Source organism: Microchirus variegatus (assembly GCF_963457635.1).
Source record: "Microchirus variegatus genome assembly, chromosome: 20".
Lineage (NCBI taxonomy): Eukaryota > Metazoa > Chordata > Actinopteri > Pleuronectiformes > Soleidae > Microchirus > Microchirus variegatus.
In genome coordinates, this window is record NC_139821.1 from 2,950,140 (window position 1) to 2,964,858 (window position 14,719).

Below are 14,719 nucleotides of genomic sequence, written 5' to 3' on the forward strand. Positions count from 1 at the left end.
ATTCGGCACCGCTTTGAGTTGCTTTTTTGTGTCTGAAAAATGCCATTAAAAAAATATTTTTACTGGCCGATTGAGAATTCTGGGAGAAAAGTGGAAGTAAAAATAATTTAAAAAAAAATCTGAACAAACACAAACAAAAAAACGAGGTGTAAATTTCTGAGCTTTTTTTCCTTCATCCTATCTTTAAAGGGCAAAAACACACACACACACACACGAGAGATGAGACGTGAGGCCGGCGGCGACACCTGAGCCTCCACACACACACACACACACACTCTCACATCTATACACAAACACACACGCACACAAACAGCCGCGTCACTCGTAAATAATGCATGAAGAGGGAGAAGCATACGACATAGGTGGTTATAGGATCCTCCCAAAGGAAACAGTGGGTGATTTCCATCCTGTGCCTTCTCCACACACACACACACACACACACACACACACACACACACACACACACACACAGCTGCCGTTACATAACCTCTTTAATGTCTTTATACAGTCGTCGTCGACTCACTGCGATAACGAGAAAATCCCTGTCCCTGTTTGACCGCTCGAGCGTAAACACGACGCGTTCACATTCATCCTCTCACAACAAAATGTGCCCACATTAAATATTTAAACATGAAATGTTTCCCCGTATGCATCTTTATGAATAAATGTGTAAAATACCACTATTAACGTCTAGAGTGAGAAATATATTGTATTTCTATGGGGGGGAAAGCACAATAAAAGTATACATAAAACAAGATATTCATACATATTAATGAGTATAATATGTGTACATGACAGTGTCTCGGTTGCACTTTACTTCCAACTTATTTCATATTTAAATATTAATGTGCACACTATTTTTTCAGTGTACAAAAATGTATAATTTGTGTATTTTGTGCACCGACAAACTGTGAAAGAGGGCGCAGAGATGATGGGATTGTTATTCTTTCTGCTTCCTTTTTGTCTGTTATTTTCATTAGAAAAGACTTGTTTTATGTGATAATTTAAGTTAAATTAATGAAATAAACTTGAAGGCAAACAAACACAAATTGATGAATAAATGTCCCGTTAGAAAAACTTATTTATTAATTAAATTAATGAGTAAAGCAAAACATAAACATGTTTATTATGGTGTGTATACGTTACTTTAAAGGCTCGCGCAACTATTTATTTTTTTAATGGAAAAGTCAGTTTTTTTTTTTAAAGAAAAAATCTTGTTATTTTCATTAAAAAAGACTTAAATGAATGAAATAAACTTGAAGGCAAACAAACGTGGGTTGACGAATAAATGTCTCGTTAGAAAAACTTATTTATTAATTAAATTAATGAGTAAAACAATTCATGAACATGTTTATTACGGTGTGTATACTTTACTTTAAAGGCTCGCTCAAATATTTATTTTTTTAATGGAAAAGATAATTTTTTTTTGAAAAAATCTCGTTATTTTCATTAAAAAAAAAAAGACTTAAATGAATGAAATAAAGTTGACAAATAAGAGTGACTTGATACTTGGAAAAATGTATTTATCGATGAAATTAGCGAGTAATACTTTAAAGGTTCGCTCAAATATATATATTTTTTTTTTAATGGAAAAAACAGTAAACTCCTGTTTTTTAAAGATGGCTAACTATCAGTCGTAAAGTGTTATTTAAAATATTCACATTTAAATCTGAACTAAGAGCGAACCATCTGTGGGTCCCGCCCCACACTTTGAGCTCCGCCCCCTAACGAGACCTCCTTTAAGACCTTTTTTTCCCTCCTCCTCCGTCTCCTTAAATTAAACCTGGTTCGTGATTGAACTCTTCAATCATCACAAAATCAAGAGTCAGGGCTGAAAGAAAGAGACTCTTCACAGTCTGATCGTTAATGAATGAATGAATGAATGAACGAACATGAAGACGTCTCATTCAACTCTCCTTATGTTACTTTGTGTGTGTTTTAATGACATTAAAAATGAGAAAACACTCTCACAAACAAACAACAACAACAACAAGAGGCCCCAGAGTCTGAATCATTAACGCTCGGCAGCAGCTTAACAAAAAAAAAAAAAAAGGAAAATCCCGCTCATCGTCGCGAGTTCCTGTGTCGTTGCTATTATCCGAGGTGAAGATTAAGAAAGAAAACCTCAACTTTAAAAAAAAAATAAATAAAATAACCGGTGTGTGGGATTCACAATCAGTCACATTCGCCAGGAAAACGACAAAAAACGGCGAGCAGAGACCGCGTGATTGTGGATAAGCGACCTCCTCCAAAACACACTTGGAGTCAGTGACTCACTGTGAATTCATATATATATATATATATATATATATATATACATATATGATGTGTATATTTGCATAAGCAGAGCTCTGGGATTCAATTTTCCTCCCTGCACTCATCTCTGCACGTCAGCATATTCCACAGAGTTATGGAAATAAAATGAAATGGGATCGTTTTATTTCACAAACGCGGCCGACTGTTGAAAGACGCGGCAGCAGGAACTCAATTAACTGCTCCGTTCGAGGGGCTTTTTGTATTGCTTTTGTCGACGTGGTGCAGCCCCGGTTATCCTTAAATCTCACCCTTGGTTTGGTCTTTATATTGATCTGGTTTCTTATTATAATTATTATTATTACTCGGCAGAATTTATCCTGCCGTTTTCTGGCTAGATGAATTCAAATGTCCCCCATTCATTTATATGGTAATTTTTTTGCCACTATTTTGCATTTCACACCCTCTTACCCTCTTGAATCTCGTGTTATAATGCACAGTTTGTGAGGTTTTTCTTAAAAATATACAACGGCTTCCTCCCGCTGCACCAAACCCCATTGAGAAAATCATCAATTTTACTTAACTTACTTATTTAAGGCACACAGACATTGCCGATCCACTGCTGCCTCCATCACTAAGTCCACACGTCTAATTCTACTAATTCGGCATTTGAAATCCTTTATTTGGAGTGACTCAAAAACAAAAAAAGTATCTCGGAATGACTTTAAATTTACCATCATAATAGTGGGCATCGCCCTGAACAAGGATCTGGTGAAAATATTTGCAAACCTCTTAAGGAAAAATTTTTATGAATTTGTGAAATTCAGGAAATGATCGATTGATTTGGAGTGAAACAAACTGACCACAGGAGGCAGCAGTGGACCAGCACGGCCGTGTTTTCGTACGGCAAAAAACGCTGATTTGTTCAATGGGGTTTGGTGCAGGAGAGTAAAAAAAAGGCAAATAAAGGGCAAAACATATACGTAAGTAAGTGTAAACGGCACAAACGGCCGTATATAAGACACTTATTCTGAGTATGACCTCACGACGGGGATCTGTTTACGTCGCCCGTCCGCGCGAACGCACTCGCAGATGTGTTTACCGTCGACGGCGAGCGGATTAGAAACCTGAGCCTGACACGTGAAGCTGCGGCGAGCACAAACAACAACAACAAGGGCAGCGTGGGAGACACACACACACGAGGTCACCGGGTTTATTTACCGGGTATATTCCCAAACTATTTACAGGCAGCGAGCGAGAGCGTTGTCCTGTGCTACGTCTGTGAATCCCCATAGAGAACATTGGCCACCAGTGATCTCACTGCTGCCGGGTCCTCGCCATCTGTGGGAGGGAGAGCACACATGTAGCACGGCTGTGGTGGGACGCTACGCTAGGCTACGCTACGCTAGGCTACGCTAGCTTAAAATATAACTAGAACATTTGAGAAGACATTTTGAACTTTGCTCGCTTCCTGGTACCACGTCAACGCGTCGCATGCAGGAAATTAACTTTATGTCCTTTTATATTTGTATATTTGACGTAACGATGCTGCTTCCGATAAGCGATATCGCAAACACGATATTCGTCCGATATCAGTCATTTTGAGCCATTTGCGGACGTACGAAGCCGCGCCAATGACACATTTGTGCCGAGTCATTTCGTCGACATCGTTCTCCAACTGCGTCACAAATATTGTTCCCCCCTTAAAAAAAAAACATGACTCAGCGAAAATTATCATGCCAATATATATATATATAGGATTTTTGGATTATATCAGATTTTACATTTTTAACTAGTCCAATTTTTTTTTTATTATTATTTATCTTATTTTTATTATGATATCAAAACATAAAGATCAAAACAGGAACTTCTGATATTCATCAGGTTTTGATTTCACAAGAAGAACTTTGTTTTAAAGTTCTGAGGAAATCCCCCAGAATACCTTTTGTTTCACAGCAGGAAAATCCCCATTGTAATGAATGGAGATCAGAGATTTAAAGGCAGTTTAAACCTTCACACTGCCTTGAACATCCAGCACACACACACAAGCTGTGCAGTGGTGTGTATTCATGAGGTCCTCAAGTAAAGACTCTCTTTAAATATTTCTAGGTCAGAATCACCTGCTCACTGAGATTGAAAATCAGAGAAAAAAAGGACTTATATTCAATGGGACTCCTTGTTATTCTTCTTTCACCAGTATTTTGAGCGAGGTTTGGTGATAAAACCTCTGCAAAAACATCAAAATGGTTTTTAAAATGTTTTCCTGTCCATTTTGTCCATTGAGAATGAACGGAGAATTCATTCATATGGTCATTTATTAGCACATTTTCCAAATTTTTCGCCGCAGCTACTCAAAATACGCTTAAACCGCGTATTATCCTGTACGATTTGTGTCGTTTTTCTTAATAATAATAAAAAAAGACGCTCACGATTGATTTTAACGCGTGTTTTTAAGTCGTATAAGAGTGAGTGAACGGTGTCGAGTGAACTCACCGACTCCCAGCGCCGCCACGTGCTCTCTGAAGCCGGGCTTCTCCTCCAGCACTCGCAGCAGGTTGGTGGACTCCATGCGCTCCAGGTTCACCTTCCAGTAGACGTGGATCTTGTTGTTGAAGCTGACGTAGACGAGGCACGGGCTGTTCTTGCCCTCCTTACACGTGTACTGGCCTGAAAACACACACACACACACACACACACACACACACACACATATATATATATAAATACATGTATGGAACAGCGACGTGATGAGATGACACTCCTGGTGTGTGAATCCTAATGAACACATGAGGAATCCACATGTAAAATAATTAATTAAATAAATAAATAATTAAATAATTAATTAATTATTTGACACGAGGAATCCACATGTAAAATAAATAAATAAATAATAAATAATTTAATTAATTATTTTACACGAGGAATCCACATTTAAAATAAATAAATAAATAAATAATTAATTAATTATTTGACACGAGGAATCCACATGTAAAATAAATAAATAATTAATTAATTAAATAATTAATTAATTATTTTACACGAGGAATCCACATGTAAAATAAATAAATAAACAATTAATTAATTAATTATTCTACACGAGGAATCCACATGTAAAATAAATAAATAAACAAACAATTAAATAATTAAATAATTAATTAATTATTTTAAACGAGGAATCCACATGTAAAATAAATAAATAAACAATTAAACAATTAATTAATTAATTAATTACAGTCAGAGGAAACAATCCTATTTTCCATAACTGCGACACAGCAGGAAGATTTATAAAAAAAAAAAAAAAAAAAAAAATGGAGGAGGAAAAAGGTGCAACAGCGACAAACTGAAGGTGGGAAATCTTTAGCTCACTGCTGCCACCTGCTGGTAGTGTTTGAATCCTGCGCCACGAAAAAGGTCACATGCATCTCTGAACAACTATGATTTTTAAATATTTGCTGCTGGAGAATGAGGAAACAACTGAACAAAAAAATATACTAAATAATATTGATTATTATTATTATTATTAATAATAATAAAAAATACATATTCAATATTATTATTAAAACATGTTTTTATTATTATTTAGTTCAATTTAAACCGAGAGTTTTTAAATTTTTTGAACATATAATATTTAAATATTATTATTATTATTATTATACATTTAATATTGTTTTTAATATTATTATTTTTAATATTATTTAGTTCAATTTAAACCAAGGGCTTTTTTTTCTCCTCTCTGCAAATATCCTCTCATTATAAAAAGCCCTAAATCAGCCACAGCAAACAACACATTGTGGGGTAAGAAAGTTATTCTCCATGATGCAAAACTGGACTGGATTTATAGACATAAAATGATAGTAGATTCTTTTAAAACTGATAAAATAATAATAATAATAATAATAATAATAATAATAATAATAATAATAACAGCTCACCTGCACAGAACGCGTTGACGTTCTCGTCGAACTGGAAGCGAACCACGGAGCGGTTGTGGTCGATGACGTACGTTTGACCGTCCCACGCACACGCGACCACCTCCTCCCTGCCGTCGCCCTGGAAACCAACAAGACCGTCGTTTACATTTTCCACATATACGTTCCACTTCTTTACCTCTAGGAACAGGCAGGTGTACCTAATAATAAAATGGCATACGAGTGAGTGAGTGTGTTAAACTCACGGTGACGTCGAGCTTCTGCAGAGCAAACAGCTGATGATCCACCTGCACCGACCACAGCAGCTGCTCCGAGCTGTTCATCAACTTCAACGTACCGTCTAAAGTACAGAGAGCGAAGAGGCCGCATTTGGAAGATTCTTCTTTTGAGCCTGAAGAAAAGACAACTTGTGTCAAAAATCATATTTTTTTTTAAACCAAAACCAATCTTTGAGATCCAACGTATGGCTAAAACAACGAGGCGTAGAGTTGGGCGACACCTTTACTGATGCTGCCGATGAGATGCGTGGAAACGTTCTTGTTGTGTATCCGCCCGGTGGTCAGGTGGAGAACTACGTCTCTGGACGGCCCGTCGCTGTGAGCAAAAACATAAAAAAAAGCCACGAATTTAAAGCTGAAATCACGTTAATTTATTTGATTGTGCAGCGCAATAGTGATATCTATAGTGCGTTATTGGTTCGTCTGGTCATTTTTGCTAGCGTTTTGCTAAAGTTTGGGGTCAGAAATGTCCTTTTTCCAATGAATATAACATTAAATGAATCAGAAATACACTCTTTACATTGTTAATGTGGTAAACGACTATTCTAGCTGCAAACGTCTGGTTTTTAATGGAATACGTACATCGGTGTATAGAGGCCCATTTCCAGTGTTCTAATGCTACGTTGTGTTTGCTAATCGCGTCAGAAGGCTATCGGATGATTAGAAAACCCTTGAAAACCCAGTTTTGCTGCTTCTTTGACGAAAGCAAAGTTATCATTATGAACAAAAATCATTATATCTAATCTCGTCAATGTCTTGACTATGTTTTCTATTCATTTTTGCAACTCTTCGGGTGAATAAAAGTGCGACTTTTAACGGAAAACACAACAAAAACGGTAGAGGTGACACCAAACCTTTGAACGTATTACATTAAAATCAGGAAGACGGGAATAACCTGCTCCCCACTGCGTTATTATCCGACTGTTTTGGTTTACACCAGCTTCTAAATTGGCTTCTTGAACACACTGAAACACTAACTTGGGAACTCTTGGGTCCAATCCTTGGAAACTAGCTCAGACTGTACACAACAACAACATCCCGACCCAGCGTCTACCTGCCGGGTGTGGCCGGGTCGTCGTCCCCGGAGCCCGACGGGTCCTGCTGCGTCCAGGAGCAGAGCAGGATGGCGTAGCCGCAGCCCGGCTGAGACACCATCAGCTCGGGTAAACCCTCTGGACCTGGGTTCACGGACAGACTGTCCACCTGCAGCAACAACAACAACAACAACACGAGTCAACAACGACGTCTTTCTACTAAATCAGGGGTTCTCAGAGTTTTGATACCTGAGGGCCAATTCAGGAACCCAAAATAAATCCCATTTATAATTATTTTAATGACCAGATTGCAGTTCTACAGTTTAGCGTTAAGTAATATAAGCGTTAATATAATGTAATTTAATTTTACCCAGTATTTTGGCCATTGTTCTTACCTTCTAATTACAGGTTAATACCAAGTAACACATTTCTGTTACCATATATTTACTGGGTAAATAGCTAGTAATTGAGGGCTGTAGCTACCTGCTTATTACCAGCTTATAACACAATAATACACTAAAATTGACCATATAGAAACCAGGTAAATACCCAGTATTTTTGTTTACACTTATTGGTCTGTATCCAGTAATGTTGTTAAATAAACATTTAACAAGCTTAGTCGCTCCTGGATCGAAACTATCAACTGTTATTCACTGCGGGGGCCGCCAGAAATGTTTCTGCGGGCCGCCCATTGGCCCCCGGGCCGCACTTTGAGAACCAATGTACTAAATGATATCTCTGACATGTGTATGGTGTGCGTCCAGCGCACCTGTCCCTCCAGGAGCCACTTCTTCAGCAGGACCAGCTGACCCGTCCCCAGGTCGGACGCGTCCGTTGGCTCCTCCCACCGGAACGCTCGCACCACCCGGTCCGTGTAGCCCACGACCAGCTCGCAGCGTCCGTCGCCGTCTACACACACAAACGACAATAACGTGGTCACGTCACAGAGGACACACACACACACACACACACACACACATTCTTGTACTTGCTGCATACTGAGGACCGGGTTGCTGACAAAGAGAGGACCAGCATTTCCACTTTATAAATCAACACAATTACAAATATCTACTTCATGAATGACATCTATATAGAACCAGTACCATAAAATGCCTGCAGGTGGAGCCCCAGAGCAAAAAGGGCTGGAAAACTTTTTCATTTTTTTGGTCCAAAATTTTACAAAAACATCATACTTGACAACGTCGTCATTCAATACTGTCGGCCAAAATTTGAAAAAATATTTGACCCAAAATTTGAAAAAGAAATTGACCCAAAATTTGAAAAAAAAAATTGACCCACAAATTTTGGGTCCAAAATTTGACCCAACATTTTTGGTCCAAATTATTGACAAATTGAGTATAGCATGTTATAGCAACCTAAGGAAGTGAATTTGAAAATGTTTTACCCAAAATTTGGAGAAAAAAAATGTACCCAAAATTTGGAAAAAAAATGTATCCAAATTTTTTTTTTTTAATTTGACCCAAAATGTAAAAAAAAATTTGACCCAAAATTAAAAAAAAAAAATTTGGACCCAAAATAAAAAAAAAAATTTTTTTGACCCAAAATTAAAAAAAAATTTTTTTGACCCAAAATTAAAAAATTTTTTTTGACTCAAACCGATGTCACTGATGAGGATGACTTTGGTGTTGGCGGGAATGTGCTGCGTGAAGAGCGCCCTCTGGTCCTCGGAGGACAGCGAGTCGTGCTGGCTGCTGGTGTCCGATTTGCCGCAGGAGGAGGCGGTGAGGTCAAAGAGGTGAAACCAGCCCTCTGCGCCCACGGCGACCACCAAGTTCTGTCAGTAAAAAAACACACAAAAGACGCGTTCGACGTTCTCGATGGCTCGTTTCGTCGTCGTTACGCGCCGAGCGGAGAAACCAGAGAACGTCGAACGTCGTTTTTTCCTCACCTTTCCTCTGTTGCACACGTCTCCCACGGCGACGCAGGTGAGCTGATACGTGAAAGAATCAGAATTATACACGACGAGAAAAAAAAGAAATATACGTCAAATGTTTCGTCCCAGTACTGACCGTGCCCACGCACGTCCTCGTGATCCACGGTTTACAGTCGTCGTTCTTGTACACGAGCAGTTTCCCGCTGGTGTCTCCGACGATCAGCTCGTTCAACTGCAACGGAAAATAAAACTCTTGTTATAAACACAACTGTTGTTAAACGACTGTATTTTTATTACAATTAATTCATGAGTAATTCACTTATTTTTCTATGAATTTGTCAGTAGTTTTGCCCATAAAATATTGCATTTTTCACCCCCAAAAAACTCAAAATGGTATTGTTTATATACAAAATTCAGATCAGTTTTAATGGTTTTTTGTTATATGGAGCAAAAAAAACATAGAAAATATTCAAATTTAAGAACATTAAAACACATATAAACTGCTTTTAATGATATAAACAACAAGTGCATAAGCTGTAAAAAAATGTATCCGAAATCCAAATAATGTCGATGTTTTTTAATGTTTTAACAAAAATGTCCACAAACAAAGTACTTTTTAAAATAAGCAAATAAATACATATTATTGTATAATATTTAACTCTTTAAAAAACGTTTAAACATGAGTTTTAATCACAACAATACTTGGAACTTAACGTAGTAACGAAGTGACTACAACTAAAAACATAATAATGCTAATACCAATAATGCAATTTTGATGATTCACAATACATCACAATGATCGTTTTAGCTCCTTATGCGGAAATAAAAGCACAAAACTGTAAGAGATAAATAATTAAGACTAATTGTGTCCATCAATAAACTCGCAAATTCTTAGTTTGTCAAATAACTGTAGTGTTTTACAAATATTAGACACACGTCAAACAGCTGATTCGGTTATTCATAAGATTAAAATGTGCAAAATTCTATGACAAAAGGTACATTTTTATCATTATGAATGTTTGTTTTTACTCAATTTCATGTTATTGTTATGTTATTTTGCTATAGAGGGCGAAATAAAATGAAAATACGAACAAATGAATGAATTCAGAGAGAGTTTAAATAGCCGGGATTCACAAACACGTCTACGTCAAAAAGTTGAAGTTAGCTTCATTACCGTGTCGTTGTCCGCGTCTCCGAGACAAATGGCGTGAGGGAACAACGTTCCCGTAAAATCCAAACTGACCCGCTGTACGTAATTTAAAGACCTCATAATTATAAATGTGTTTTTTTTTAAATCCCACTAAAGTCGTTTCTAACTTCACTGACGTTAGCTCGCGAGCTAACAGCTAACAGCTAACTTAGCTACCGTTAGCTCCGCTCCGCTCTGCTCTGCGTGGCGACAGCGAAGACGCTACATTTAACGTTAGCTGAAGATGACGCAGCGTCAAAAGCGCCAATTAATAAATTAATAAACGCGGCTTTTTTATGTTTTTGTCGAATTATTTCAGAGCGTAAAATAATAAATGCTAGCGTTAGCTCAGGCGGCGTGTGCACGCGCCGCTCCGTGATAAATAAAACCACGTGACGTGCTTTATACGGAAGCCCAGGAAGGACAAGAGGTGAGTTTCGCAAACGACAGTTGTATTTACATTTTTTTTATTTAGTTAGTATTAGTAAGTATTACTATTACAAAAGTATTTAATATATTAAGCGATGACAGCGATTAAGATTACAGGTACATTTTAAATTGTAATATATTTTGTTGTTAACACAGTGATTTTGGATGAAAAACATCATATTAACACTTTTTATGTCTGTTAAAAACCAAATATTTATCAGGCTATCGAATATCCAATAACAAATACACAGACAACTAAAATAAACATAATAATCCTAATTTCCATGATTCATGAAATTAATATTTACAGACAAAAATAATTTTTTAAATAAATACATAAAGTGAAGTTGTGATGAATTTATCGACCATTTATTTCTGATTTGTACAAAAATAAACAGTAGGTGGTGAAAAGTCACAATCTTGACATTATGCACACATTTTTTTATTAGATTTTGATTTATTTTGTAAAATATGTCACAATTGTCTGTCCTTTTTTGTAGAATTGTGTGTGTGTCCATTGTTGACCTCTGGAGGGCGCTGTTTACACAAACATGTCAGTGGAGACAAGAGTCCATCACAGAAATAATCACCTTTTAAAAGCCCAGAAAGTTACTGTTCATTTTCTATCTTTTCACCCAGACTTTAACACATTTAAATGATTATTTTTTGTCATCAAGTAATAATTGTTATTTTAACTTTGACCACAACTCTCATGCTAGAAGAATAAAGTTTCCGTCTTGGTGTTTTTATTTGGACTTTTTTTGTTTTTTCTTATGTCATAAAGTTACATGTTACATGTTTTCAAAGGTCTTGTTTTGTCCAAAAACAACAAACTTATTCAGTTTTAATGCAAAGAAACCAGAAAATGTTCACATTTAAGAAGCAGAAAAACAATACTTCTTTTTTTAATTATTACAAAAACACACCTACAGTTATGTTTTCATTTAAAAACAGTTGAATTCAGTCATTTATTTATTTTTAATTCAGAATAGTTGCAGCCTTAAAACAAAGTCCTTCAAGTGCAGTTTAAAGTGTTACCAAAGTCCTGACCACTAGGTGTCACTGTAGTGTTGCCCTGTAAAATGAATGCAGGGCTGCAACTAACAATTTGTCATAAGTCCATCAAATATTGATTTACCCCCCCCCCCAAAAAAAACAAACTCAAAATGGTTCAGTTTTAATGCTTTTTTTGTTATATGGAGCAAAAAAAACACAGTAAACATTCACATTTAAGAACATTAAAACACATATAAAATTACTTTTAATGATTAAAACACACTGTAATACATGTATTTACTGATTTCTGCAGCAGCAACAACAACAACAACAACAAAAGAGTTTAAAGTGGAGCAGAGGCTGAGCTGAGATGTCATATTAATTATTACACTCAGCTCTGACTGGAAAACCCCTTTAAATAAAGTGTGTGTATGTGTGTGTGTGTGTGTGTTCTTGTACTTGCGACATACTGAGGACCAGTGAGGGTTTTTAACCAACAAAGTGAGGTCATTTTTACGGAGTGAGGACATTTTGGCCGGTCCTCACTTTGTTTTCATTGAAATCACTTCCTTAGGTTGCTATAACATGCTATACTCAATTTGTCCAAAAAAAACCCTCACTTTTTGGACGACATAGTATAGTATGACTTTTTTGTCAAATTTTGGACCAAAAATGTTTTGTAAATTTTTTTTCAACTTTTGGACGACATAGTATAGTGTGATGTTTTTGTAAAATTTTGGACCCAAAAATTTGGACCAAAAAATTTGGGTCAAATTTTGGACCAAAAGTTTTGGGTCAAATTTTGGACCAAAAATTTTGGGTCACACTTTTTTTCAAATTTTGGACGACAAAGGATAGTATGACGTTTTTGTCAAATTTGTACCAAAAATCTTGGGTCATTTTTTTTTTTCAAAATTTGGACCAGAAATTTTGGGTTAAATTTTGGACCAAAAATTTTGGGTCAAATTTTGGACCAAAAATTTTGGGTCACATTTCTTTTTCAAATTTTGGAAGCCATAGTATAGTATGACGTTTTTGTCAAATTTTGGACCAAAAATTAAAAATAGATCAATAAATAAAAGTTTTCCAGCCCTTTTTGCTCTGGGGCTCCACCTGCCGACATTTTATGGTACTGCAACCAGTAGTTCTTTGAAGATGTCGTTCATGAAGTAGATATTTGTAATTGTGTTGATTTATAAAGTGGAAATGATGGTCCTGACTTTGTCAGCAACCCAGTCCTCAGTATGCAGCAAGTACAAGAATGTGTGTGTGTGTGTGTCCTCACAAAGCGCTAATTGGACTGTGGCAGCACAGAGTGACTGACAGGCCGTGGATTGGTTTCAGAGCTGCTGAAGAGGAGGAGGAAGAGGAGGAGGAGGCTGAAAAGAACCCACGCTTCTTTTCTAAACTCTCTTGCTGCGTGTGTGTGTCTGTGTGTGTGTGTGTGTGTGTGTGTGAGGAGGTGAGGAACTAAAGGAAAGTGCCAGCGCCAACACTGACAAACTGCACAACCTATAACAATCCACTGCTCAGGAGGCGCGTGCACGGTGGTAAAGGGAGAACACTCCTGCGCGTGCACACACCCACACACACACACACACACACACACATAGAGAAAAATCTCGTGCGTAAAAAAACAACAACTTGAAAACAACTTACTTTTTTTTTTTTAGCACTAATTTAAACCCTTTACCACAATTAAAATCCTACTCTTATAATAAACTTATTATAGGACCAGGGACGCAAAACAGCGCCAATGACACGTTGCATCGCATCTTTTGAAGGTCAATATTGCGCACAATTATTGCGCACAAAACGAAAAATTCCCCCTTTGTTATCGTTAAATGTTGATGTGATCGTTTTTATGTTTAACCTCTAAAAAGTTTGCTGAACATCGTTTCATGTTACTTAATCTGCAATAATCTACTTTTTCCCCCCCATTTAATGTCCCTTTGGTCCATTTAATCTGTGATTATGTCGTTTTTAGCTCTCGTTATTTATGTAAACTCTGCTTTTTAATGATTTTTTATGCCTCTTTTGTGTTAAAATGCACCAATAAAGTCCTTCAATCTTGAATCTTGCAGGTGTTTGACACTGGAGAACTGCAAAAACGTGATTAAAATCAACATTCGGTCTAATGATGGTGAATAAAAGATGCAAAAATGACGTGAAAATCAGTTATTTTTAACAAAAAAACTTTCCTTTGTGTTGTTTTTTTTCCCCTCGTGAAACAAAGTAATCTATGAAATATCAAAAGAATCTGATGTGTTTTTAGGAAGAAAAGGAAAAAGAAGAAACTTCTCTGTTGTGATGAAAACTTTCCACACACACACACACACACCAGGGAAAGATAAAAACACACACACTCACTGTTTGTTTAGTGCTTCAAGTGGCACGCGTCCGGCGCGCGCAACACACCGGCACCGTCCGCAGGAGCCCAAGGTGGATCCACGCGCCAGGGGGGCGTGGCCAGCGCGCTGCTCCGCATTGAAAAGCAGTGGCGTCTGTCCTCGAGGACTCAGAGCAGCTCTGAGGAGCGCGCGAGGCTGAATTCAACCCCCGCCCTCCCACATCCAAAAAAAAAACAAACAAAAAAAAACTCTGAACAACAAGTGCGCGTCAACGACACGTGAACGGCACGAGCGGGACGCACTGAGCGCGAGCTTTGGATTCTTGTGTTTTTATGCGCGTGTTTTTGAATGGACTTCACAGTGAGG

At 37.2% G+C, this 14,719-nt stretch overlaps 1 protein-coding gene across 1 annotated transcript; it reads right to left on the bottom strand.

Moving 5' to 3' along the window:
- Positions 1 to 3,172: 3,172 nt before the first annotated feature.
- On the bottom strand, positions 3,173 to 10,826 carry itfg2 (integrin alpha FG-GAP repeat containing 2). Its single transcript, XM_083907331.1, has 11 exons — positions 10,563 to 10,826; positions 9,525 to 9,620; positions 9,404 to 9,445; positions 9,112 to 9,289; positions 8,264 to 8,403; positions 7,515 to 7,663; positions 6,682 to 6,776; positions 6,428 to 6,573; positions 6,186 to 6,303; positions 4,747 to 4,920; positions 3,173 to 3,594 (listed from the first exon to the last, which is right to left on the bottom strand). The coding sequence occupies exons 1-11, from the start codon at positions 10,656 to 10,658 to the stop codon at positions 3,527 to 3,529; spliced, it is 1,302 nt and encodes a 433-aa protein (XP_083763457.1). The 5' UTR covers positions 10,659 to 10,826; the 3' UTR covers positions 3,173 to 3,526.
- Between the last annotated feature and the right edge of the window lie 3,893 nt (positions 10,827 to 14,719).